The sequence below is a fragment of the Herpailurus yagouaroundi genome, unplaced genomic scaffold, assembly GCF_014898765.1.
Source record: "Herpailurus yagouaroundi ecotype Mexico unplaced genomic scaffold, PumYag 140, whole genome shotgun sequence".
Classification (NCBI taxonomy): domain Eukaryota; kingdom Metazoa; phylum Chordata; class Mammalia; order Carnivora; family Felidae; genus Herpailurus; species Herpailurus yagouaroundi.
This window is the reverse complement of record NW_024412395.1, coordinates 82,196,015-82,223,437: the sequence shown is the minus strand read 5'-3', so window position 1 is coordinate 82,223,437 and position 27,423 is coordinate 82,196,015. Positions and strand designations below refer to the sequence as shown.

General features: G+C 39.0%; 2 protein-coding genes and 1 long non-coding RNA gene across 55 annotated transcripts in view; 1 reads left to right on the top strand and 2 right to left on the bottom strand.

The window, feature by feature from the left end:
• RAPH1 (Ras association (RalGDS/AF-6) and pleckstrin homology domains 1) overlaps window positions 1-7,606 on the top strand; it is a 67,676-nt gene extending 60,070 nt beyond the window's left edge. For all 4 annotated transcript variants that reach the window (XM_040475912.1, XM_040475911.1, XM_040475910.1 and 1 more), the window contains one exon: window positions 3-7,606. In XM_040475912.1, coding sequence (XP_040331846.1) covers window positions 3-2,057 — 2,055 coding nt within the window. In that variant the 3' untranslated portion in view covers window positions 2,058-7,606. The remainder of the gene's footprint in view (window positions 1-2) is intronic.
• Window positions 7,607-8,070: 464 nt separating this feature from the next.
• ABI2 (abl interactor 2) overlaps window positions 8,071-27,423 on the bottom strand; it is a 120,063-nt gene continuing 100,710 nt past the window's right edge. For 18 of the 50 annotated variants that reach the window (XM_040475953.1, XM_040475916.1, XM_040475929.1 and 15 more), the window contains 3 exons: window positions 25,844-25,930; window positions 21,596-21,769; window positions 8,071-12,615 (listed from right to left, as the gene is read on the bottom strand). In XM_040475953.1, coding sequence (XP_040331887.1) covers window positions 12,440-12,615; window positions 21,596-21,769; window positions 25,844-25,930 — 437 coding nt within the window. In that variant the 3' untranslated portion in view covers window positions 8,071-12,439. The remainder of the gene's footprint in view (window positions 12,616-21,595; window positions 21,770-25,843; window positions 25,931-27,423) is intronic. The other 32 variants (XM_040475950.1, XM_040475959.1, XM_040475944.1 and 29 more) reach the window with 8 other exon arrangements.
• On the bottom strand, window positions 13,858-15,316 carry LOC121030944 (uncharacterized). Its single transcript, XR_005790471.1, has 2 exons — window positions 14,549-15,316; window positions 13,858-14,071 (listed from the first exon to the last, which is right to left on the bottom strand). It is a non-coding gene; the product is annotated as an uncharacterized LOC121030944 (long non-coding RNA).

Below are 27,423 nucleotides of genomic sequence, written 5' to 3'. Positions count from 1 at the left end.
AGGCCAGAATGGAGTCTCTGAATCGACCCTACACTTCACTTATGCCCCCTTTATCCCCACAGCCCAAGCTGGTCACCCCCTACACCGCCTCACAGCCTTCCCCACCTCTGCCGCCCCCGCCCCCGCCCCCACCCCCACCACCGCCCCCTCCCCCCCCACCTCCCCCTCCCCTGCCCAGCCAGTCTGCACCTTCTGCAGGCTCAGCAGCCACGATGTTTGTCAAGTACAGCACAATAACCAGGCTGCAGAACGCTTCTCAGCACTCGGGAGCCCTATTCAAGCCTCCACCACCCTCAGTGATACAGTCTCTGGCTTCCACCCCACAGTCAGGAAAACCTCAGATCCTGGTGCCCCCCAATGGAGTGGTTCGGCGGCGGCCGGGGGGGGGGGGGGGCGCCACCCCGGGCTCAGCTATGGCCCAGCTAAAACCGGTGCCCTGCACCCCATGCCTCCCACAGTTCAGCCCTCCCCCTCCCCCTCCCCCGCTGAAGATTCATCACGTGCAGCATGCCACTCAAGTGGCTCCTCCCACACCACCACCTGCCCCTCCTGCCCCTGCACCCCTCCCTCCCCAGGCACCCCCCAAACCCCTTGTGACTGTGCCCCCACCGACCGGCACCAAGACCGTGCCACCTGTCATGACACAAGCTGTGCCACCTACACCTGCTCCTCCGGCTCCCCCCGCAAAAAAGCAGCCAGCTTTTCCTGTTTCCCACATTCCACCCTCTCCCCCTGCTCCTCCTGGCCCTACTCCACCACCCACGTTACCCAAGCAGCAGAGCTTCTGTGTAAAACCGCCTCCCTCCCCACTATCTCCGGTGCCCTCGGTGCCCTCGGTAGTGAAGCAGATAGCCAGCCAGTTTCCGCCCCCCCCAACCCCTCCTCACGTGGAGTCACAGCCCTTAAAGCCCCCCACAGCAAATGTGGCCCCTCAGTCCCCTCCTGCTGTAAAAGCAAAACCTAAGTGGCAGCCCAGCTCCATCCCTGTCCCTTCTCCGGATTTCCCTCCTCCTCCACCTGAGAGCAGCCTGGTGTTTCCTCCACCACCACCACCACCACCACCACCACCGCCACCGCCACCACCGCCACCGCTGGCCTCAGCCCCGCCACCACTGCCAGCCACACCCACAGCTTCTCCAGCCTCCGCCTCCGACAAAAGTGGATCTCCTGGCAAAAAGACCAGTAAGACGTCCAGCCCCGGGGCAAAGAAACCTCCCCCAACCCCACAGCGAAACTCCAGCATTAAGTCCAGCGGTTGCGCAGAGCACCCTGAGCCCAAAAGACCCTCCGTAGACAGTCTAGTGAGCAAGTTCGCATCGCCAGCAGAACCGTCAGGGTCTCCCAGCAAAGAGAGCCCCCCTCCGGCAGCACCCCCCAAACCTGGAAAACTGAATCTTTCTGGAGTTAACCTTCCCGGAGTTCTCCAACAAGGATGTGTATCAGCAAAAGCATCCGTTCTGAGTGGACGTGGAAAAGACTCCGTGGTAGAATTTCCTTCTCCTCCATCTGATTCTGACTTTCCACCTCCTCCACCTGAAATAGAGCTTCCTCTGCCCCCCATAGAGATTCCGGCAGTATTCTCGGGAAACACCTCTCCAAAAGTGGCAGTTGTCAATCCTCAACCCCAGCCATGGTCCAAAACATCCGTGAAGAAGGCCCCTCCCCCCACACGACCCAAACGGAATGACAGCACCCGCCTCACTCAAGCAGAGATCTCTGAGCAGCCAACAATGGCCACAGTTGTGCCACAAGTGCCCACCTCTCCCAAATCCAGCCTTAGTGTCCAGCCTGGATTCCTAGCTGACCTCAACAGGACACTGCAACGGAAGTCCATCACCCGGCATGGCTCACTCTCCTCCTCCCGCATGTCCAGAGCAGAACCCACAGCCACCATGGATGATATGGCATTGCCCCCGCCCCCCCCTGAACTGCTTTCTGATCAACAGAAAGCTGGTTACGGGGGGGGTCATATATCGGGCTATGCAACGTTGCGGAGAGGACCCCCTCCCGCTCCCCCCAAGAGAGACCAGAATACCAAGCTCTCGAGAGACTGGTAGTAGCTACCATAGGACTTTGTTTTCATGGTGTCTGTAATCAGTTCTACAATCAGCTCACCTGATCACCTATGAATTCTGGTGTTCAGAGCCTCCTAGTATGATGTTGTTATTCAGGTAGTATCCAGCTCTATGTGTGTGTACATTTGCGTGGACACACATAGCTATACACATATAGTGTGTGTATGTATATGTATATATATGTATACATATATGTATGTGTATATGTATATATATAGCTGAGAGTGAATCTATTTATTCCTTTTCTCTCCTAATCTGAAAATGGGTTTGTGTATCTTGGGTGGAAGAGGCCTGGAAGGGGATTGTGTCCTGTCCCTTATGATTTCTATTATCTATCATGTGGATTGGACCAAAAACTTATAATGACTTATTTAGAAGGCATTTTATAAGTGTCCATGCACAGCCTGTCTGTGCACGTTGTGTATTATATCTTAAGGAATAGATGTATTATGTGCTGGTGTCTCAATTTGAGAAGACAACAGAATGTTTGGTGTACCAATGGGGCTTTTGTGTTTGTTTTTTCCCCATTTGGCTGAAGTTCGAACTGCTTGACTGACACTTCATGACTGTACATGAAGGGGCACTTTAAATCAGGAAACTCTGTCAGCATCACGGATGGAGAAATAGTGCAGTATGGGGAAGTTTTCACAGACACCATATCTGTTCGTGCTCGTGCATAGGCAGTAAATATATGATGTAACCAAACCATTCTAGTTGCAGTATTGCTGCCATGATCCCACCCGTATCTAGGATGTGTTCTGTCACAGGTAAGCTCTTCACCTACAATACATGGATAATTTAGTACTATAATCCCGAGTAGTTCTTTTTGTACCGTTGGAATCTTTTTCATAAGCTTTGCGAAGCCTCATCAAGCTTGGCTTCATGATCCTTGCTTTGATTTGTTGTGAGAGAATGTCTGACACAGTACCCCTGGAATGCTCCGTCCCACCAGTTGTAGTGTGTGCTTTAGGTAGACGTTGATAGTAGGTATCTGTAGACAATTGCTATATCAAGTATACACATCCCATGTCCGAAATAGTGCATCATTACAAAAAACAAAGTTACCTTCTGAAATGCGTATTTTTTGTGTGTTGCTCTAGGATGGGTGATTAGGAAAGAACAAAACTGGCCCCTGTGCAGGTATCATTAATCAGGTTGTACTTCGTTTAAGCATGGGACTGTCCTACAGGGAGGGAAAAATATAAATGAGCTTTTTGACAATTTCATCCTCAGCTACTGGAGTGCACTAGGATTCTTGCTTGCCATAGCTTGGTTGTGGAGATTTGTCCAGGTTAACCAGGTGTTCTGATGGAGTAGTGTAGTCCAAAGTGACAATACATGATATGCATGTGCAATTTGGTATAACACAGAATTATCACTCTCATCACACCCTGCAATCCTGTATGCTTCACATTATACTTAGGCAAAAATTTTTTTTTTGTCCTGTGTGAACTATGTACTGTCTCATCAGTTTATGATGATAAAGTGACCATTACAAATAAAATGCAACCTCAGAGCTGCTCTTACACAATAAAAACTAGCCATCCCAGCAGTGATAAATGAGCACATCTTGTAAATGAAAGTCTCTACCTGTTGTGAATATGGATTACCAGTGCAAAATAAGGATTGTCCCATAAGGAAAAAGTGATGCCATAGCAGTGGGGCAGAGATAGTAAATAACTCAAAAATAAGCAAAAGTTGTACTGTATACACAAGATATTCCTATAAAGCCACCTCCAGAAAAGTATGGCACCATAGAGGATGTGAAGTGGCACCTCACCATTGCCACGGCCCCAGGGTATCGGTCTGCATATTCATGTGCTTACAGAGCAATGTGTACCTTTGTGCATTTTTTAAAGCCCTGCTTCTTTAAAAGGTACTTTGGACTTTTTCATTTGTTCTCAAAGTTCTGTGTGCTTGATATCCTTAGGCTTTTAAAGCGACCTTTAACACATCTGCGTTAATTAATTTAACATGCACAGCAGTTTGGGTAATGGTTGAATACAGATTGCCACGCTCCACTGTAACTCACGAGAGAAGGAATTTCCCATTGTGTTCTGCCTGCAGCTTTATATTCTAAGGATCACCCTTATTTGTGGGGTAAAGTTATTAATATGAATCCAGTGGCATATTCATCACTAGGGTTTTTGTTGTGATGGTGGCCTTTATATATATGTATACGTATACGTATATGTGTATATAGGTGGACTTCAGCTTTGCTTGGGGGGGAGGGGGACAATAATGTGCCCTCAGTCTTCCTTCACCCATGATTTGAGCCCTAAGGTACAGCTGCTGTTTAGTCATTGTAGGATTCCTTAGGCCTTCTTGCCTGATAGTCATCTTGAACTGAAGCTTCCAGCATATCACTTTCCTGAAAGAGCAGCCATCCTTTAGAATGCTCATGGCACGGAGAAGAGAGCAGGGCCAGAGGAAGAACTCTGTGATTCTTACCCCAATCCAATGGCTAGTCTACAATAGGCTGTTTTCTTTTACCTATCTCCAAAGACAGAGAAGGCTATTAATCAACTTTCCCATTTGTTTTTTGTGAAACGCTGAATAAAAAAAAAAAAAAAAAAAAAAAAAATTTTATTTTATACTTCTAATGTTTTACTCCCTAGTGGAGTGTTTTTAAATTTGGATTTTTGTTGGGATGTAGTTCTGTGGGCTTTTTTGTTTTGGTTTGGTTTTTTGACACTACTCTGTTCTTGTAACTTTTCTCTGGTGTGTTCGTGGAGAACACCTGCTGCCAAAGGACACTAATACTGTGCCTTCTTCCACTGCCTTCTGCTCAGCAGCTCTTCCAACCCCACATAGCTGCATCTGGTCAGAGAAGAAAATCTGGACAGCTGAGACTTGGCTGTGCTGAAAAATGAACAGCATGGATGAGCTCATCGTGCTGCTGAGGGCAGTGCAAACAGGTGCCTATTTCAGCCAGTGACTCAGTTAATTAGTGATCCCCTTAACTTCTACCACAGATAATTTCAGAATTAGACCACCCTGGGCTTAAAGTTTTGGCACCAACTTGGAAAGGCAGCAGAGCCTATTCTGTTGATAAAACAACTTACACTAGGTTCTAGGTAATAATACAAATGCTAGACTATTCTGTATTGCAGTTTTATTCAGCTGGGCTTTTACTACTCAAATACATTATTTCTTCAGCTGCTGTAATTTTTTCTTAAGTATTCTTAAGGTTTTCATAGGTACTCATTTAACTGTAAATTTGTTTTTAATTTTGGGGACTTTTTAAGATGAGAAAGATGACGTTTCAAAATTACAAGAAAATGATTTTCATGAGAAAATTTCAAAGTAATGTAGATGTGATGGTGTTTTACAGTCCTCTAAAATCAAGGTGCTCCCGCCCACCAATGGCATACTCTGCTAAGGGCTGTGAACTTTCCTGGAAGTCCTCTGTGTAAGTTTACTTGCCACTAAAAACAATGCCGAGTTTATCAACAAAGTTTAAACAAAATTGAGAGATCGTGAATAAGTAATTCCAGTGGAGTGACAACTCTGAGATCAAGATTTAATAGGAGCTGTGCATCCAGTTAGAGTTTGAGAAGCTGCTGTTGTGGGGGAATACAGCTGCTTATCACCTTGTGTCAGGGAGGTAAGGTTATAAAATAGCCTGGAAAAAAAGTGTCAGGTAATGGTATGGATTGGTTTTATTTGACTATCAAGCCACCAACAGAACCCTTTGTTACCTTTTTTCCCTAGTTTTATGTTAACAAGCTTTTTCATATACCTTCAGAGCTAATAAATTATAACTGATAGAATGTCTCACATTTTATTCAAGTTTAGACCAATTAAACCTCTATGGCCCTGTATGATTACAGGGGTAATTACTTGCTTTAAGTAAAGTAGGTATAATAATTTGGACTTACACACTTGATGAGAGGATGTCTAGTCCTAAAACTCCCTTTCAGGTTGCAAGTATCTTTTGGCACTTCGAGTCTTGTTTTATTGACATCACTTATTTATATAAAGTGGGTTATCCCGAACCCTGTAGGAATATGTGATCACTCACAAGTTGAGATTTGATGTACAGAGAAATGCAATACAATATCCCACAATTTTTTAAGATTTATTTTCCTTTAAACATTCAGTAGAAGAACATCTCTATACCTTTACCAGGCTGTCTCTCCAACTAAACAAGTGCTCTGTTCTTACTGTGCCCTCAGAAGGTCTGTATGTAAAAGAAACCTGAAATATAGCTGTAGAGTAAATTTGCTAAATAAAAAGAATATACTTGAGAAACACATAAGGGAAAACATCTCCAATTCATTTGCTCTTTGTTTGTTGAAGAGAAGACACTATCTGCTATAATCCCCAGTGCCTTGAACTCTTTTGGAGGAATAGCATTTAAAAAAAAAAAAATCCAACAAGCAAACTTTGAGGTGCTAATGAAAGAGAAGGAAGATGAGTATTTGTAGTTTGTGCAGAAATAGAAAAAATGTCTGTCTCATAAGAGATGGCTTCATCTAGCTGAAGAGTGGCCACTTTCTACCAAAGACATTTAGAGAAGTAAGTCGAGTCAGGGTGATGGCAAGTACTGCGTATTAAAAGGTAGCTAAGTTCAGAAGTGACCACATTGATCACGGATGGCTATTAATACCAAGCTCATCATTGTTGAAGCCTCAACCTCTTCTTAGGCAGAACATGCAGCACTTAAAGTCTTTGCATTTTGGGAACTGTCCATTGTTTGTTAGATTTATTGTAACGTAATACCAAAAACTGCCACTTTTCATGATTCCTACTTCCTATATATTTTTTCTCTACTTGTAAATAATCCCTCCTCGAAAATAAGCATTAACTGGAATGTTTCAAATGATTTTGCTTAATTTTATCATTAGCCACTAGTGAACTCCTTTTATAGAAATGTACAATTACGGTATCATTAGCTTGTGCTAAATATTGTAAAAATCATTGTTTACTGTTTCAAAGGAAAATTGCACATTATATTTAACTGGGATTGCTCGTTTTCCCATTTCTTTAAAAAATGGAGTCAAGGCTTACACTGACATCCAGGCTGTGGGAGCTTTGTTATAAATAAATAGATACAGTGTAGGAATATAGTTTTTTAAAGCATGAAAAAGGCGGCAAAAAGAACTGCATTATAAAGTACCTGATAAGAGGACATTATTCAAACCATTATGATTATGCACAGCTCGGTAAAGGTGAAGTTACAATTTTTCTTTCAGCTTTGTTGCTATTTTCTTCTGCTTAAATGTACGCTCTCATTTCATTATGTGCCTTGCTCCCTGATTGTGCAAACCTATATATAGATATATATAGAGATATATATATATATATATGAGAGAGATATATTCAGTACTACTGACGATGTTTTTTTTGTTCTGCTGGATTAAGTTATTTTCCAAATTACTCCTACCAGTTACTGTCGGTGAAATATTGTAATGGCTTAGGACAGTAGTCATACAGTCAGTGTAAATTTGTTTTCAGTTATGTGTTTTCATTATGTCAGCTTACCCAATTCTTAATAAAAAGAATACATAGATTTCATTTAAACATGGGGACTTGACTGTTTGTGGATTGACATCATTAAGAACTTGGTTTCGCTGTTCATGTTGGTGGTACCCATAAATAGGCTGTGCGGTAAGAACAAATTAAATACATTCAACTTGTTAACCTTTAGTTTTTACTGACAGATGAGAAAGCTTTGGCTACTGAATACATTAGCAATTAAGTAGTGATAATAAATTTTAAGATTTTTCTTCTTAAAGTACAACCTTTTTTATTTTAAAGCTTTGCTATCACCATTATGTGTTGGCCTGCCATGTCGCCATGTCAAGGTATGTACACTGTGTGTTTGCCAAACCAAGGCAAAAAAAACAACTCCTCTTTTTATATTAATAGAATTGTATTTGGGGGCAAGTGATCAGAAAACAGTTTAGAGCAACACGGAAGGATACACTTCAGCTTACTCACCTTAGTACTTAACCTCTTTGGTTACTTGCATAAATACATTCACAAGACATTTGGACTTACTTTGTAGAATTTTATTTAGGTCAAGTTCTTAGTACACAGCAACAATTTCAAATACAATTTTTGAAATTAAGAAGTCAATGTTCCCCCACTCATCTGGAGGTGGCTTAATGGCACACACAAAAAACATTACTGGCAACAGACTGCTCCCTCAAGTTTTCCTGCATGATTTCTACTCAACTCAGAACACCAACCCTCTCTGCAGGAGCTTAAAAATACAACTGGCCAGATCACAAGTGTTTACGTTCTTTTTTGTAAACCATTTTAAGAAGAAAGATGCATGGACACAAAGTATGAAAAACTGCTTTTCCATAGAATTCTGAAGTTGCAAAAGACATTACCATTTTAATGTGAAAATAAGCTTTTTGTGTTTTTTACAAAAAAACCTCAAGATATTTAGCAAGGATCATTTATACATAGCTAGGCCCTATTGTCAATTTTAAGAATTATGAAATTCTTAAGAAATAGGAACAAAGATCAGCATAAAGTAAACTTCAGGTTATGAGCACAATGCCTCCATTTAAGAACTGTCTTATAAGGCTCTCTCAATAAGGCTTTTTGCTGTGCTCCTGCCAGTGTTGAAATAATAGAACCTATTTTTGCTACATAGTACTGAGTGTAGTAGAGGGTTAAAATGATTATTTTCACTAATTAAGGTTGCACTTAGTACACTCCTTTAAACAATTTGAATACTGATGGTATTTATCGAAACAGCATATCTTTTCAAGTATCTTCCTGAAGACATCAAGTAGAACTCAGTTTTTAAAGAAACATAGCACATTCAATTAAGACAGTTGTGGAAAGTACCAGGCGTTGAGTCAGGAACTCTGCCACTGTTAACTAGCTGTTATCTGAAACGAAACGTCTAACCTCCTCAGTTAAAATGGAAAATGAACTAAAATTTTTTATCCTCTAGCTCTAAAATTCTATGATCCTAAGTAAATCATGTGAGGGAAATCATCACCTTCACACCAGTCAGGAGTTCCTGGCCAAAGACGTTCAGAAGTGAACACATGGGAAGTGATTCAGATCCCTTCTTTTTGAAGACTTGGCAGTCACCTGCCAATTCCTCCATCAAACCCTTTTCAGAGGGCAAGGTGGCCTTCAGAATATGTCATGCTCTCTCCACCAAGGAGAAAAGGTAATAAAAATAAAGGAACAGTTCTTAATGCAGAAAGGTACCTGCTAAAAGAAAATGAACACAAAAGGATAAAAGCAAACTACCATCATTTTGATGCCTCTCCAGCAGAAAAATCTTTTAAGTAATCATCAGTAATCAACATAAGACAGCTAAGGAGCACACCTGCATCACAGACATCACTGTAAAGATGCACAAAACCTTCTCTCTAGCTGGGTAATAAACAGCAGCAGGAGGGGGAAAGAAAGGGAGGGATAAGAATGTCCCACCTAGTGACTTTTAGGAATACAGCAAAAGTAGCAGGCCCTTGCCAACCCTAAGATGGGAACAGCAGGTGCCCCTGAGGGAGATAGAAGGCAACTAGCCAAAAGAATGGAAAATATTGATCAAGACATCTCAAAAGACTCCTATTTACTCCCAATACAGGCTGAATCTCTCGGGGCTAGATTTTGGTTTTTAAATTTATTGCCCTGGTCATAAGGTCAACAAGAAAGTGTATTTTCATTAATTTCCCCATGGCCTTTTAAATAGTAGTACCAAAAGCAACGGGCGGGGGGTGCGGTGCTTAAGTCACTTTTTTTTTTTAAATGGAAAAAAAAAGAAGCACTTGAGGAAAAAAATCCCCTCTCCCATTAGATTCCCTCTATCCTGTCAGAATGGTTGCTTACTAGTCAGATTTTAGACTTGGATCATCTTTGCCACAATATTATGTATCCTATAAGATTTCTGTATTCATTTGGAACTCCTACTACCATCTTGTAGTTTATAAAAAGATAAATGGGGGAAACTTACGATAAATCAAGAAATACTACCTTCACAGACTATTAATAGCATGCAATCTATGAAATATTACATACATTAAAAGTCTCCAATTAGTGTAGGCCTGGCCTATCATCATTACATAGCATCCTTCCAAGACAATATAGAGAATTCAAAACTGTACAAAAATTTAAAATATGCCGAAAATCCAACAGGTTTTTTTAAAACAATCACACAGATTAGTTCTAAATAATAAAGAAAAAGCTGACCCATGGATCCCCCTCTGCTGCAGGTCTTCAGTATGAAGGACTTCATCAATGTCTTCTGCACCCCACAATCCAGAAGGGGTCCAACAGGCAAGCGGACTACCACCAACTGTTTTGCACAATTATCTTCTCTGCTTCTGTAGGTGTGAGCTGTGAGAACTATACTGGATTTCAAAATACCTCCTTGCCTTAAAAATCCACTAAGCTTTCTCAGCACAAAGCTATTTAAGTAAAAACTGGAACATCTAATTTCAAAACAGGTTTCCTAGTTATACACCAACACTAAGAAAAGTTTAATCTATCCAGGTCCATAATGAACCCAAAGGCTCAGACGACACTTCAGGGCCATTACTTTGAAGGAAAACAGGGAGTAAAGAATGTCAAGATGACCTAACAAAAGCATGGAGCAGAAGCAAGTTAATGAACACTAAATTCAAAGTGTTGAAGAAATCTAAAAGCAAACAGCTAACCTGCAGTGTGTGGGAGGAAAACCCCTACAACTTTAAAACGAAAAGTCTTGATAAGGGAACTCTATATCTGGGTCTCAGTTAAATGGGGATGAAGTTCTGTGCTCAGATTTGTAAGCAGAATATTAACTTTTGCTTACACCGAATTCCCTCACACACTAGTGCGCACTTGTTCATTTTTCAAATTTCTCGACCTCTACTATCCTGTTAAAGGCCTTCACTTGAAGTAAATGCAGCTATTGCCTCTCCCCTTTCACTCAGCACCAGAAAATGACCTAGCAAAAGGCTCTTCTGGCCAAGTCCCTGGGACTGGGACAAACCCACAGCACTGTTGGGTCTGTGAGCTGGGTCATCGCCGCAGCTTCCACCTGCTGAGCAGCAAGCCCTCCTGGACGTTTCCACGATTTTTTATACTGATTAAAGAAGATGAGTAAATCCACCTGCCTTACAAAGTCCACTGCATTTGAAGCTATAATTTGTACAGACAGAAATACTTGTTATTGTTTCTCTCAAAATTGCATTAATTTTTAGCAATGTAATTAGATTAAGTATTTGGCCTTACACCTCTTATCCCACGATTCTTAGTCTGAGGTACAAGGTTCAAATTCTCACCAACAGAAGCTACTAAAGCCAGTCACACAAAACTGGGAGAGTATTTCCCTTTCCTAGAATTGAGTAAACTACTCAGCAGCAGCTAACACTGGCCATTAACAACAGAGAGGACGGTAGCAAGACTTTTGTTCCCAGTGACTGTTAAGAGACTTGAAAGTAGCTGCTATTTTCCAAAAAAGAATTTTTTCTAAATAGTGAAAGAAGTAAAGAAATAACTGGTCTGACCTCCAAGATTCTACTCCTGGAAAGAATGCCTAAGGCAAGGGTTTAGGATGCCTATTGAGCAGAACGTTTCTACAGTTCAATCTCTTCAGAACCTCAGGACCTCACATCTAGCTTCACGCGCCTACTTCAGTATACGATCCGGGCTACCACACTTCACACATCTGGGTACACAAGCCATTAGTGGCAATACAGTCTCATGCAGCAGCAGCACATTAAAATCAAGCCAGCAATTGTTAACCACCCTCAGAATGTTTGGGGACTCATTTCATCATCCTCAATCTACAAACTGAAAAACATGAAGGGATGCAAGTCAGCAGCGTTAACTCATCTGGTGCACTCAAAGTGCTGAGAGAATGCAGAATTTACAGTGTTAAGAGGAAATAAGTCATCGAAACAATTATAAAAATGGTTAAGTATGGTATTTAAATACTAGTTCACTTCTCCTCATACAAGTGGAAGAAAGTGTGGGGTGCGGGTACGGCGCGAGACCACAAGGCTGACCCTTTAGCACAGGCACTGAAGAGCATCCAATGCCACAGATTCTGCAGGAGGAGAAATCCCAAGGGTGTACAGTATTCCTGAGAAAAATCCCAGATTTTTTCTGAATCAGTCTTAACCTGATTTGTTTTACAGAGTTATGCTATTATACCTCTGATATATTTAGAAATGGTCACTTTATTTTACTCCAAACAGGTCAGCATAGTACAAATAATGGCAGAAAGACCCATTTGTTCAGATTCAGCTTGCTTTTTTAATACTGGGGAATAAACCAAAAAAACATAAGTAGTTTGTGTCATTTGTATCTTTCCTTCATTTCACTGGAGGGGAAGCCCCAGGGTCTTTTGATAATCTGGGAAGACCTGACTATTCAGGGAAGCATAGCCCTGCTGAGCTTTACTCAGAATAATGCATGATAGACTCAACATAATTCCCGGGAAAGAGCCCAGTCACTCCATTCATAACTCCCTCATACCAACCATCATCATTCTTCTTGATGACATAAATAATGGCTCCTTCCTGAAAGGACAGCTCATCTTCCTTGTCTTTTGTATAATCATAAATTGCCACAACTAGAGGGAAAAAAAAATAGGATGTGAAAAGAATAATATTCCTAGAGAGACAAATAAATGAATAATATCCATCCTTTCCCAACTTCTGCAGCACTTCAAACAGTAACTTTCTAAACACAGACTAAAAAATTTGTTTCCTAATACCCAGTTTATATACAGTGGAATCCCATCTTGGAGAGGTTAGGTTCAAAACAGCATAAATGGCAAAAAAAAAAAAAAGAAAAGAAAAAGAAAACGAAAGAAAGAAAAGAAAAAAATCACATTTAGTCAAACTTACCTTCAAGAGCCTATGGACAAATACCTCATTGAAGAAAGATGCACAATCCCAGAATCGGGAAAGATGGCTGCTACTTCAGTTGAGCTTGTATTGAAGCACCATATTGTGTAAATCTTTAAACATGAGAATTATACTAGTGCAGTGACATGCACCATAAAAGGCAAGTGAGAAATTGAGAGAGAATAAGGGAATAGCAGATTTACTTCTCCTTTCTCAAACTCCCTAGAACTTATATTGGCATAAGGCAGCATGTGTTTTGAAAGAATATATATAGTAGATTCCCATTGTTCACACATATAACTTGTAGGAAATTCAGTAAGTTAGAGTTAAATTGGGATACCCTGTAACTTGCTCAACTCCATGTAAAGATTTATCTTTTTTATAAAAAGATCCTCTGCATCTTCATTATACCACTCAGAACTCCAGTCTCCATCTGGCCATCATTCTGATAAGTATATACTGACTATTAGTTTTTCATACAACCTTAATCTTCACATACAAAAACAAAACTACAACAGGGACTTAGGATGTAATGCAACTTACCCTAGTTAATTTTTGTTTCTGGGCTGCTTTAGTAAAATTTAAATGGCTTTCTTAATCTCTGAATATTTGCCATTATAGTAATCTATTACAGATGCCAGAAAATACTTTGAAGGACTCTAAGAGGAACCTAATTTTTTTTTTTTTAAGTTTATTTTTTTGAGAGAGAGAGAATGGCAAGCGGGGAGGGGCAGAAAGAGGGGGAGGGGCAGAAAGAGAGGGAGGGGCAGAAAGAGAAGGAAGGGCAGAAAGAGAGGGACTGCTCGGACTCATGCCTGAGTCACCCAGGCGCCCCAGTCTAGGAAGAGTTTATAGTGTGGATTTCTCAAAATATAACCAAACACCTAAACACAAATGCAACAGAAGTTTAACTAAATGTAAGAGAATGTAAGATATGTAGAGTACTTAGTACTTCGTCAACCTAGGTTTTGTTAGTTTTTTGTGGTTTTTTTGAGTTGATAACATTCTTGATGCTTCTGGAAATGCAAACCCACTGCAAGTAATTAGCAGGAGAATATCCCCCAAGTCCTGTTAATTCTACCTCCTATGTCTCTCAAATCCAAATACTTTTCTCCATCATGACAGTCACTGCCCTACTTAGGGCAGCAGTCTTTAAAAATACACATATCACTGGGGTGCCTGGGTGGTTCAGTCAGTGAAGCAACCAACTTCAGCTCAGGTCATGATCTCGTGGTTTGTGAGTTTGAGCCCCGTGTCAGGCTCTGCGCTGACAGTTCAGAGCCTGGAGCCCATTTTGGATTCTGTGTCTTCCTCTCTCTCTCTGCCCCTCCCTTGCTTGTGCTCTGTCCCTCTTTCCTTCAAAAATAAACATTAAACACACACACACACACACACAAACACACATATCGCTGGCTGTACCTGAAGATTTTCTAAATTTTTTTTTTTTTAACGTTTATTTATTTTTGGGACAGAGAGAGACAGAGCATGAATGGGGGAGGGGCAGCGAGAGAGGGAGACACAGAATTGGCAGCAGGCTCCAGGCTCTGAGCGATCAGCCCAGAGCCCGACGCGGGGCTCGAACTCACGGACCGCGAGATCGTGACCTGAGCTGAAGTCGGACGCTTAACCGACTGAGCCACCCAGGTGCCCCTGTACCTGAAGATTTTCTAAACAGTATGAGTGACAGATAATTTTATAGAGATACTTTCTAGATTCTCAAAGCATACTGCTTCCTTACACCTAAAGCTAATATAATACTGTATGTCAACTATACTAGAATTTTAAAAAAACTGCTTCCTAAATCTGATCTGCTAGAAATGATACCTTCAACCAGACATCAGTCATAAAAATTCTCATTTCCTATTTATCTTTCTCCTACTTCACAGAAGTACAGTTGTGGACCACCTTAAAGTACAAAACAGCTCTGGGTACCAAAAGGACAATTCAAGAATCTGGTGTGGTATTAAAAAGGAATTACTCCACTGATTAACCCAACCTGCTTCCAAGTTGTTCCCCTTCCTTTGCTTTTAACAAAATTTAAAAAATACTATACTGGAGTTATCAGCTGACACATGATCACAAACATAATTTTTAAAGACAACATTATTTGATTTTTGGTACATAAACTCTGAAGGAGTTTAAAAAATGAGTGACAGTGTCACATAAAAATACTTCCATTTGCATCTACTTATTTATGTAAACAAGATTTTCAGCACCACTGCCTCGCCCTAATCTGTTGCTTAGGGAGGTATAAATTCCTGGTTTTCTTATCTCAGATTATCTTTTTTTCAAAAAAAGTTAAAATATAACTTTCATGGGAAGTTATTAATCTGCTTAAAAATCTTACACAATTTCCCTCCACCATTACATTTTTTTAAAAGAAAAAAAATGCAAACACCTCAGGCTGGTGGTATTTCAAGGCTTCCCACCGCTAATTACAACGTACTTCTCTTCCTACACTCCTACCCCACCCTCTCCGTGCCACCGACCCATGCTGCATGTGACACTACTCACCATATCCCAGACCACCTTGCCCTTTCACTCAAGAGGATTCCCTCTGCCTGAATGGCCCTTTCTATCTTTCTTCTTTGCCTGAGACACACCACAAAGCCATGTTCTCTGAGCAGCCTTCTGGAATCCCCAGATAGAATTAATGGCACTATTCACTTTTTGACAATTGTTAATGGAGCATCCGTGCTAATTTCTAGAGATACAAAGATGAACAAGACAAGGGACTGTCATAGTCTTGTGAGGACAGAAATATTATCTGATAAATTACCATACACTGTTTATACTTCTAACAAGAAGTTACAAGAACACAAGAACAGATGGCTTGTTAGAAGGAAAGAATAGAAAATAGGACATTGACAAACAGGTTGAAGTTTGCCAGGAAGAATTTAACACTATTAAATAGTATAGCTAAAACTCAATCCCAGGTTTGAGATCAAGCTAAGGACAGTGGTTAAGAATGTAGGCTCTCGGAGCACCTGGTGGCTCAGTCGGTTGGGTGTCAAACTCTTTTATTTTTTTTTTAAGTTCATTTATTTAGAAAGTGAGCAGGGGAGGGGCAGAGAGAGAGGGAGAATCCAAAGCAGGTTCCACACTGCCAGTGCAGAGCCCGACGTGGGGCTTGAACTCACAAAACTGTAAGATCATGACCTATGCCAAAATCAAGAGCCAGATGCTCAACCAACTAAGCTACCTAGGCACTCCTGATTTCTGACTCTTTGATTTTGGCTGAGGTCATGCTCAGCATGGAGCCTGCTTAAGATTTTCCTTCTGCCCTTCTCCCCCACTCTCTCTCTCTAAAATCAATGAATGAATGAATGAATGAGGGCTCTAGGTTTATACCACCTAGTTCAAATCCCAGCTCTAGCACTTACAAATTTACAGAACATACTTAACTTTCCTAAGCTTCTTTTTACTCAAATGTATAATGGGAATTACAATAGTGCTAACACCTCAAAACAACGTAATATTGTCATATTAAATGAAACAATGCACATACAATATGTAGCCTAGGACTTTGTTTATAAGTAACCATTATCTATATAAATGTTAGCTTCTTTTATTATCATTTATAGCTATTATGATATACTGTCTTTTCTTTTTTTTTTTTATTTAAAAAAAATTTTTTTTTAATTTTTTTTTTCAACGTTTATTTATTTTTGGGACAGAGAGAGACAGAGCATGAACGGGGGAGGGGCAGAGAGAGAGGGAGACACAGAATGGGAAACAGCTCCAGGCTCTGAGCCATCAGCCCAGAGCCTGACGCGGGGCTCGAACTCACGGACCGCGAGATCGTGACCTGGCTGAAGTCGGACGCTTAACCGACTGCGCCACCCAGGCGCCCCTACTGTCTTTTCTGAAACACTAACATTTTCTGTTATATAAATAATTTTTGAACCTCAATTTCCTAGTTTGCAAAATGGGGAGATTAACTGCCTTACTAATGTAATAAGTCTTGCTTTATGTCAGGCACATAATAAATACATGAAAATATCTGTTCTTAGGGCATCTGGGTGCCTCAGTCAAAGTTTGACTCTTGATTTCAGCTCAGGTCATGATTTCCTGAGGGTCGTGGGATTGAGCCCCGTTTTGAGCTCTGTGCTGAGAGGGGGGAAGCCTGCCTGGGATTCTCTCTCCCTCTCTCTGCCCATCCCCTGCTTGCACACATGCACATGCTCTCTCTCTCAAAACAAATAAACCTTAAAAAAAAATAAAGAAAACATCTGTTCTTTACCCAAGTTAAATCAAGATACTTACATACACACATTATCTCCATTTGGCAGATAAGGGCAGTAATCAAGGGTTAAGATAAACCACCTCCTATGACAGTGGTTCTCGACCCTGGAAGAACTCTAAAAAATTCTGATGCCTGGGTTCTGTGCCCATGGATTCTGATTTCATAGGTCTGGAGGTGCAGACATATTAAATGCTGCCTAGATGACTCTAAAATGCTGGCAGGGTTGAGAACCAGGCCCTAAGGTCTAAGACAACAAAATGAGTCATTAGACAGTGGCCTTAACATTGATGCACACTCAAACAAAAAAAGCAACCACAAGCTAAGCATGGTTGGTTATTTTTGTTTTGCCAGAAAGAGTAAGAAAGAGCTTAACTGATTTTCATGTTTTAAAAAGATCTGAAATTATCAGCTAAATCAAACTTTGAAAAATATCTTTGGGAACAATTCAGGCATATTCTTTTAAACTTTAAAGGGTTACTTGGACTGAAAACAACTAATTTTCCTCTCTTAAAATTTCTCCAGAGTTTTACACGTTCACCGAGGAGTACATTTTTAGAAAGCAAAATCTTTCATTGGCCGTTCTCAAGGAATAACTGAGCTGGTTCTTCAGAGCTGAAAACTGTCATCCCTTAACTAGGACAGTGTTAAAATTATGTAGGGAGTTTGTAAAATGTCAATGCCCAAAGCCACACCCTAGTGTAGTGCCTTGGGCTCATTTGTTTTTCTTAAAAACAGCTTTATTAAGGTTTAATTCAGACACAAAATACAACAAATAAGTTTTGCCAAATATATGCACTTGTATATATGACAAATATATAACCACCACCACAATCATATAGAACATGCCCATCACCCCAAGATTTCCTTTTGCTCCTATGTAATTTTCCTCACCATGGAAACTACTGATCCAGATTTCATTTAAATGGAATCATGAAGTATGAGTCTTTAGTGTCTAGATTCTCTCATTAGTATAATTGTGTGAAATCCATCCATGTTGTTGCTTGTATCAGTAAGTCTGTTTCTTTTCATTGCTGAACAGTATTCCACTGAATGGATGGATATCTCATAAGTAGTTTATCCATTCACTAGTTGAAAGATACAAGGGTTGTTTCTAGGTTTTAGCTATTACGAATAAAGCAGTTATGAACATCTGAGTTCAAGTCTTTGTGTGAACATAGATCTTCACTCCTCTTAAGTAAATAGGAAGGAACTGACAGACCAGCTTGCAGGTGTATGTCTAACTTCATAAACTGCCAACTGTTTCTCAAAGTAGCTGAAACATGCTGCACTCTTAAGAGTGCTTAAGTGCTTAAGAGCTACAGTTTCACCACACTTTCTCCAACACTTGGTATTGCCAGTGTTTCTAACTGCAGCCATTGTAGAGGGTGTGTAGCGGTATTTAGTTTGGTTCACTGTAGCTTTAATTTGCATTTCCCTAGTGACTAATAATGTTAAGCATCTTCTCATGTGCTTATTTGCAATTCATGGACCTAACTGGTGAAGTGTGTTCAAATTTTTTTTTCTCAAGTTGTCTGCCTCCTTACTGAGTAATTTAGCGAAAATTCTTCCTAATCTACGCTTGCCTTGTCATTTTCTTTAGTGTCTTTGAAGAAGAAAAGTTTAATGAAATTCAGTCTGTCAATTTTTTCTTTTAAGCTCCATGTTTTTATACACTCTATACATTTTTTTTTCCTAATCCCAGGACACAAAGATTTTTCTCCTGTATTTTTCTCCAGAAGTTGTATAGTTTAGGTTTTACATTAGGTCTATAATACATTTCAAGTGAATTTTTGTGTAAAGTAAGGGTAGAAAGTACATGAACATTAGCTTTGTACCTTTACTTTACCATACATAAAATTTTTCCTGGATTTATTCCTTTTAGGTAGGGCAAATCTGATTACTGTTGCTCTACCTTGGCCAGCAGTGGAAGTCTGCTATTTGTTATTGTAAGCTCCACAGGTGATGGATATTCAACTGTTAGAGCATATTTGTTGAAAACACTATCCTTTTCCACTGAATTACCTTGGCACCTTTGTCAAACAATATATGTGGATCTATATTCTATTGATTTATATTTCTAAACTTAACATCAGCACCACACTGTCCTGAATACTATAGCCTTAGTTTAAATCTTCCAACATTAGTCTTAAAAAAAAAACAACAGTTTTGATTCTACTAGATCTCTTGCATTTCTATGTAACTATCAGAATCCCCTTGTCAATTTCCATAAGAATGGCTGGTGGAATTTTTATTGGAATTGCATTAAATTTGCAGCTCAATTTGGGGAAAGCCAGTCTTTAAACAATAATGATTAAAGAACATAATGTATCTCTCAATTTATTTAAGGCCCTTATTAATTTCTTTTCATGTTTTATAGTTTTCATTATATAGGTCTTACATATATTTTATTAAAGTTATCCTTAAGTATTTCATATTTTTGATGTTACTACAAAAGGTACAGTTTTGTAAATCTCAATCTCCAAGTATGTGTTGCTAGTATATAAAAATCCAATTAACTTTTCACATTGACTTTGTAGCCTATAATCTTGCTAATAAGCTTGCCTTTTAGTTATACCAGCTTTTTTTGTAGATTGCCTTGGGGATTTTCTACACATAAGATCATATCTGCAAATGAAGATTATTTCATACTGTCCCACATATCTGTTGCTCTGTTTTTGGTTTTTCTCCATGTCTCATTTTGGATAGTTTCTATTGTCATATCATCAAAGTTGCTGATTTTTTCTTCTGAAGTACCTCAGATACTGTGATTTTTCATCTCTAAGAAATTCTATATGGGTTTCTCTCTTTTTGTAAAGATATTCTACTTCTATCTCATGTTTCTGTTTTCTTTTACTTTCTTGGACATATGTGGCATTTGTAATATTTTTTGTAATAGCTATATAACATCCTTTGTTAATTCCTCCAGCTCAGTCATTTTAGGTTTGTTTCTACTGACTGACTCTTTAGTTACGACTTACATTTTCCCGCCCCCCCCCTTTTTTTTTTTATATATATTTTGTAATTTTTGATTGGATGCTGACACTGTGAATCTGACTTTTTGGTGCACTGGATGTTTTTGCTTTTTTGAACAATGTTGGATTTTGTTCTGGAGATCAATTAAGTTACCTGAAGTCAGTTGGATTGCTTTCAAGGTCTGCATTCAAGCATTTATTGGGGCAATCCACAGCAACCTTTAGTCTAGGGCTAATTTGGACCCATCACCGAGAGGACAGAGTTTTGAGGCCTCTTCTCTATGCCTTGTGTATTACATGGTCTATTCTGGCTGGTTCAGGAGCATGAACTGTTCCCAAGCTTGTTATTTTGAATGATTTTTTTGCATACTTCTTTTTGGTTGTTCTTTCTCCAATCTCGGGTAGTTTCTTCACATACATGCACAGATCAATATTCAATCCCAAAATCTTAAGGGGACCCTTCTGCAGATCTCCAGGGCTCTGTCCTCTGTCTTTGTGTAACTACTTTTTCTCTGTGGCCTCCTAAGACTCTGATCTCTATCTTGTCTATGCAGTGAGATCTCCAGGTTCTGTATGGGTTCCACCTCCTTGCACTATGACCCAGAAACTTCCCCAAGTAAAGCAAGCTAGGACAATCAAAGGTTTACCTTGTTTGAGTTCCTTCTCATAGTCTACCACTGCCTATTATCCAATGTCTGAAAATCATTATTTTTTGTCTTTTTTTTTTTTTTTCTGGATTCATTCTTGTTTTAGGAGAGTAGGTAAATCTGATTACTGTTGCTTTATCTTGGCCAAATTGGAAGTCCATTATTTGTTAATGTCAGCTCCCCAGGTGATTCTAATGTGGTCAGTTTTTAAAACCAGTGAGTCAGTAGCTTTGATTTCCTTAACAGAAAATTTCAAGATAGCACACATTTTTTCTGAGCTAATAAATCTTGGTGAGATTTGGAAGTCTGTGTCCCAGAAGTGTCATGTCACTATTACCTAATATGTTTAGAGGAACTTTTTACTAAAAGAAATGCCAAATACTACTTTGCAAAGAAACTAAGAAATCATTATTGTTTGGAAGAAAGTTTCATATGGAGATGCTTAAACTAAAATATCTGATAGAAGATACCACGAAAGAGTGCTTCAAAGCATGGGGGTAGGAATAACGAATAATTTAGAAAAACTATCCTCTTCCTGAGGCATTCCACTAAAGCCCTATTTTTAAAATTTTTGTCTTACTGAAGAAACCACTCATAAAAAAGCATGTTCAGTAAGAACAATAAATAAACAATATAAAATCAGATAGTCACAGAATTTTACTAGTGTGGCTTTCAAAAATCATGAGCCTTGTAAACTAAATTAATAAGAACGTTGCACAGATTATTACAAGCAAAACTTTACCTATCGGTAGAAAGTAAGATTCTCTTCAGTACCAGTAAATTCCATTTCTATGTAGAGGTTTCTTCCCATCCCTCTAGATATCCCTCTGAAACTTACCCTTTTCCAAGTAAGACCTTGGAGCCCACGGTGGGTCTTCTTCAGCATAAGGATCACTATACTCGACCACAGCTGCTTCTTCTTCTTCATAATCTTCTGGAGGAGGAGGTGGAGGGGGGGATTCATCAAAGACTGGTTCTTCCACAGGTGGTGGTGGAGGTGGTGTATCTGAAACTAAGAATGTATCAGGCTGATAACAAAACTACATGTTATGTGAAGTTCAATATTTCCTATCCAAACTTCTACGTACATGGTATATAAATCTAGACTTGAAAATAATGCTCTTTCAAAAAATGAGTAAGGGAAGGCTCTCCACCAACTATGTTTCAAATCTCCAAGCACGACTTTCTCCTCTCTCTGGGTCAGGGCTGATGGGTGTTAAAGTTTAGCTAAAACAATTATTATTAGAGCCTCCTGGAACCTATTTATACTAATACATCAACCTCTTTTTCAAAAAAAGAAAGAAATACAATATAGTTTGGCTTTACATTATATCCAATGAGTGGTGGTTATCAGAAATATTACTAATTTGGACATTTATAACCATATTTAATTTATAATAAATTAGAATGCACCAGTGAATAATCAAATATTGTAATCTACATTCCTCTCAATTTTTTAATAGCATTTTACCAAATTTAGTGGGATGGAAATCACAAGACTGGATAACTTCATCCATGAAGATGCTTGTGTTTGCTATTTTTTATATATAGAAAGAATTTTAACAATTCAGACTAATATAGGATCCAGAATTTCTTTAAGCTAAATACCCAAGAGTGATTTAAAAGTCTCTCCTTGTAGAGATCTGCTTTCACTGCTCAGGTATCGGCATATAATAACATCTAAAAGATTATCTCCAAACTCTGGGAACTCAAAGCTTTCAAAATACTTGGTACATAAATAAGCACAGCTCAGCAAAAACTGAGTAAAGCTGCATTTATCAGCTACGCAATTTTATGTATTAATTTTTATTATGAGGTATTAGTACTGTTTCTGTGAAATCCTCTAAGCAATCTTGTTTATTTTCTATCTTTCATATAAGCCTACTGATTCAATCAAATGGATTTGAGAAGACTGCTGATGTCTGGTGAGGATAAGCCACATCATTAGCCACAGGATAATGATAATATCATTATCATATTCTGTCCTATTCCAATATTCTTTCACCTGCTGCCACTCTACCTCCCAACCTATCTACTTTATGCACTTCAAAACTTTCCTCATTAAAAGTAATTCTTGGGGGTGCCTGAGCAGCTCAGTCAGTTAAGGGTTCTACTCTTGATTATGACTCAAGTCATCTCACAGTTCATGAATTTAAGCCCCATGTTGGGCTCCACACTGATGGTGCAGAGCCTGCTTGGGATTCTCTCTCCTTTCTCTCTGCCCCTCCTGCACTTGCACACTCTCTCTCAGGAATAAACTTTAAAAATCCTTAGAGTTTAAAAAAAAGAAAAAAGTAATTCTTTAGGGGGGCGCCAGGGTGGCTCAGTTGGTTGAACGTCCAACTCTTGATTTCAGCTCAGGTCATGATCCCAGGGTTGTGAGATCGAGCCCTGCATCAAGCTCCAAGCTGAGCATGGAACATGCTTAAGATTCTCTCTGTGTGTCCCTCTGACCCTCTCCCTCACTCACACTCTCTCTCTCTAGAAACAAAAAAAAAAAAAATTCTTTTAGTACTAATGGGTTTTTTAAATAAACAAAAAATATAGAAATGTGATTTAGCATATATTTTATGAGAAATTGCATATGGTTGGGGTAAGAATCAACAATATAAACAACATAACCTATTTGCATTTACAAGGTAAAGAAACTGACTTTAAACGATTACACAAAACAAAGATCCAAAGGAATACTGTCTTTCAAAACAATCACCTTGAGAAATTACACTACAAAATTACTCAAAGATTCTGCCATTGCTCATTTTTTACCTTTTCTTATAATGCCTCAGAGTTAATGAGAGTAACATAAGCTACCATTTTTTACTTAAAATGTTCTAATTACTCAGCTAGCACTTTATTTCATTTAATCTTTACCTTGGGAGGTGGTGTTTTTAAGCCTCATTTTATGGATGTGGAAACTGGCTTTCCAAGTTAAGTACTACTATACTAAATAAGTGGAAAGCAAGAATTTTAACTTCAATGCCTATGATCTTAAAAGAAACACTATGGGAAGAGATCAATTTGATAACTTTGAAGTCATGGTTCATTATTACTCATTCAACAAAGATGAACTGAGAGCTTACTATGGCTAGTTACTATGCTCAGCACTAGGATAGAGCAGTAGGCTTAAGTCATAGAGACATAGACAACCAAATTATCACTTATATAATCAAGTGTGGTAAGTGCTTTAAGTCATTATGGAAAACAGAGGAATAGACCAAAACTCTTACATGGGTCAGGAAAGGCTTCCTGAATCTGAAGGATAAGTAAGAGTTAATGGCCAGAGCAGTAGGATGGAGTGAGGGTGGATATTTCATGTCGGATGTAAAGGGGAGAAAAAAAAAAAGATAAAGTAGGAACTCTTCAAAGAACTAGCCAAAGTTCAGCAGGATGAGGCATGAGGAAGCTGAAGAGGATTAAGCAGGAAGGGCCTTCAACAGTTTGAATTCTATCCAAAGAGTAATGGGGTGCCATAGAAGGATTTTAAGAAGAATAATAGAATCATAGCTGCACTAATTAGCCCAGGATACCTGGTTCCAAATAATTCCAGACTGTTTCCAAACATCAATCTTATTACAGACTAAGTAAGTATCTGCTAACCACAGAGTATTTTCAAAATAATATACCTGAAAACTATGAAGATAATTCCAAAGACAGGTATGTATCTTTCCAAGGTGAATGTTTTGAAAAAAACAACATTCATTTGAATGTAGAAGTCCTGCTATGTCTGTAAAATCAGCCACAGCTCACCTCATATACAAAGTTTTCTTATTTTTATACATTTTTAGGTGAGAAATGTATATTACTATTGAAAGAAAGAAAAGACTATTCCAAAAAGCAATCACACTATGATAAACATTGGAGCTGCTCATGGTTTACCTTCCAATAAACAGAAGTTAAACAGACTATTTTCAGAAGCTAGCAAACAGAGGTGCCAAGGCACCTGAAAGAGATACTGAGCCCTCAGGCAAGTAAGACTGGATTATAGCCAGTTAAAATACAACAAAGAAATGTGTTCATAAAAAGAGGGCATTTAGTTAGCTATAGAAGCACAAAAAAAACAAAAACAAAAACAAAAACAAAAAATACCAGGACTGTGTCAGATGCTTCTCTAAGTGCTGGGGAAACTGCCAGCCAACAGAACAACCAAAAATTCCTGCTCTCGTAAGAGCTTACATTCTAGAATTGGCAATGCCCATTTCCAAAGAAGTAGGAGTCCTAAGCAACAGAGTGCCAGTATTTCTACCCCACTGGTGAGACCATCCCTGTTATGACATGCATACACTGGGCTCCTTCATACTGATGGCATTAAAACTTTCATTAATGTAATGCCTCTCATTCAGATTCCATGCCCATCATACAACCTTACAATTGTGATGTGGGCTCCTTGTGTAGACTGCTGACAAAAAGAGAATTCACCTATCATACAGACTATGTTCATTGGTCTCTTTACCAGCAATTCCTCACTGAATATTGATATAGGCCTCCTGCTTTGTAGACATCAGTCTCCTGAGCTTCCTTAATGCTTCCCTAGGAGAAGACTGAATGTGTCAATAATATTAGTTATTTGATCCTGCATTGCTCAACACGAGACCACAGGCTAGTGTAAATTCACTGCCAATCTATGAGGTCTCCTGGGAGACAGACTGATAATTTTGCTTCCCCGAGACCTACCATGGCATGGCCATTTTTACACCTAGAATCCCAAGACTGGGGAAGATTCTCAAGCCGGCCATAACACCCTACAACTCCAGTGACAGAAAACTAGGCTACTACTTGCTTGAGCAACTCAGAGAAAAAGATGCGATATCTGATGACTAAAGAGCATCTCCTTGGTTAGAAATGGTTTTTGTTCTTATATGTGCTTTATTTTACTTTTGTGTTATCTTCACTACCAGATTTAAGTTACCTGAAAGTAGAGAACTTCATCTTATTTTATCATTCACACTAGCTGCTCACACAGTGACTTGTTCAATAATATTCAAATATTTGAAGTATTAGCGATATGAATGACTATTCAGCCAATCATATATAAATGACATTTTATGCCTATAATCTGATCTACAGCATAAAGAAGACATAAACTTACTATTTTCTTGGACTCGGGCCACAAATCCCATTAAAGGTAACTGAGGAGTTACCTGTAGGATGGAGGGAGGAGGAGGAGCAAGAGATACTGCAAAAACAAAAAAGGTGTGGAGGATAAGGGGTAAGGGCAAGTTACATTAAAAGGAAAGGATAATACAATAAAACAAACATATAAGGAGGGAAACCACTATGTACAAATATTTTATAAGCTATCTTAAAGATCCTCTTTTAAGGGATAATACATTAACACAAAAAATACAAAGTATTAGGGGGAGTTTTAAGAATGTTTCAAAACTTGCAACAGGAAGCATTTATTATATACAGATCTACTCTAACATGTAATGGCAAACTGATCTGGTCATATCGCTAACATGTCTTCTCAAAGAAAGAATATCTTCAGATTATCATGAATAATTTGTTTTTCAGGATTTTAAAGGTTACAAGTTTAATGTTCATCAATACAAGAAAAAAAAACATCACATCCCAACATCCTAAATTTATACTTTTCATTGCTTCATTAACAGACAAAGTAAGTAGTTCTTCATTCATTAACTAAACAAATATTTACTGACTTTCTAGTAAGCAGTAAGCACTTTGCTAGGAGACGAGTATCAAAACCATTCTAACAGGTCTGAGTCATTATAATTTTTCATAATCCCAACTCATACAAAAAAAAAACACTGGCCTCATTCAAATCATTCTCTCCACCCAAGGTGTCTTTCCTTCTATCTCAAACACTGGTACAGCGCCTAGCACTAGTCAGCATTCAACAAACGTTTAACGTATATAAATAAACCAGATACATGCCCAACAATTGCCCAAGATTAATTCTACAGTTATAGTTTCCTTCAGAAGGGGTATTAAGTATGGTATACACCTTTTTATAAAAAGAGAACACCTTTATTAACTCCAAATTACAGTTAAGACCAATACAACTAAGAAGATGAATAAGAGTCACTACCCTCAAAGAGATCACATTGTAATTGGGAATATAAAACAAAATAATAACCTTAACCCAACAATGTTTATGCGAGAGGCTGCAGTAGTGATGGTGCAGTGTGACGGTGGTGGGGGTACAGGATGGGGTAGTGGTAAGGAAGGCCACGTAGAAATTACCTCTGAACAGGCACTAGAAGAAAAAGGAGTTCAATACACAGACAAGAATGAGAATCAAAGGAAGCTGAAAACCAAGTGACGGGCAAAGGCTTAGAGGTATGAAACAGCATGACCAATTCACAGGACTGGACATGTTTCTATATGACTAGCATAAAATGGCCCAGGGAGAACATACAAACCTGGAAAAGTAAAGTGTTTGGATATGAAATAGAGAAGTACCTTAGGTGAAAGATTGCTTAATGGAAAGAGACTGGACTTTAAAGTCATTCAACGTCAAATATCTGATTTACCATTTCCTTGTTGTTGGAACACCAAGTAAAAACTTCTCTAAGCCTAATCCATAAATGTAATGAAAAAGAGTGGTTTACTTTACAGAATGACTGCAAAGATTAAAAAAATCAAAAAACTAATGCACGTAGAGAACCTAATGCAGGACCTGGCACAAAAAAAAAAAAAAAAAAAAAA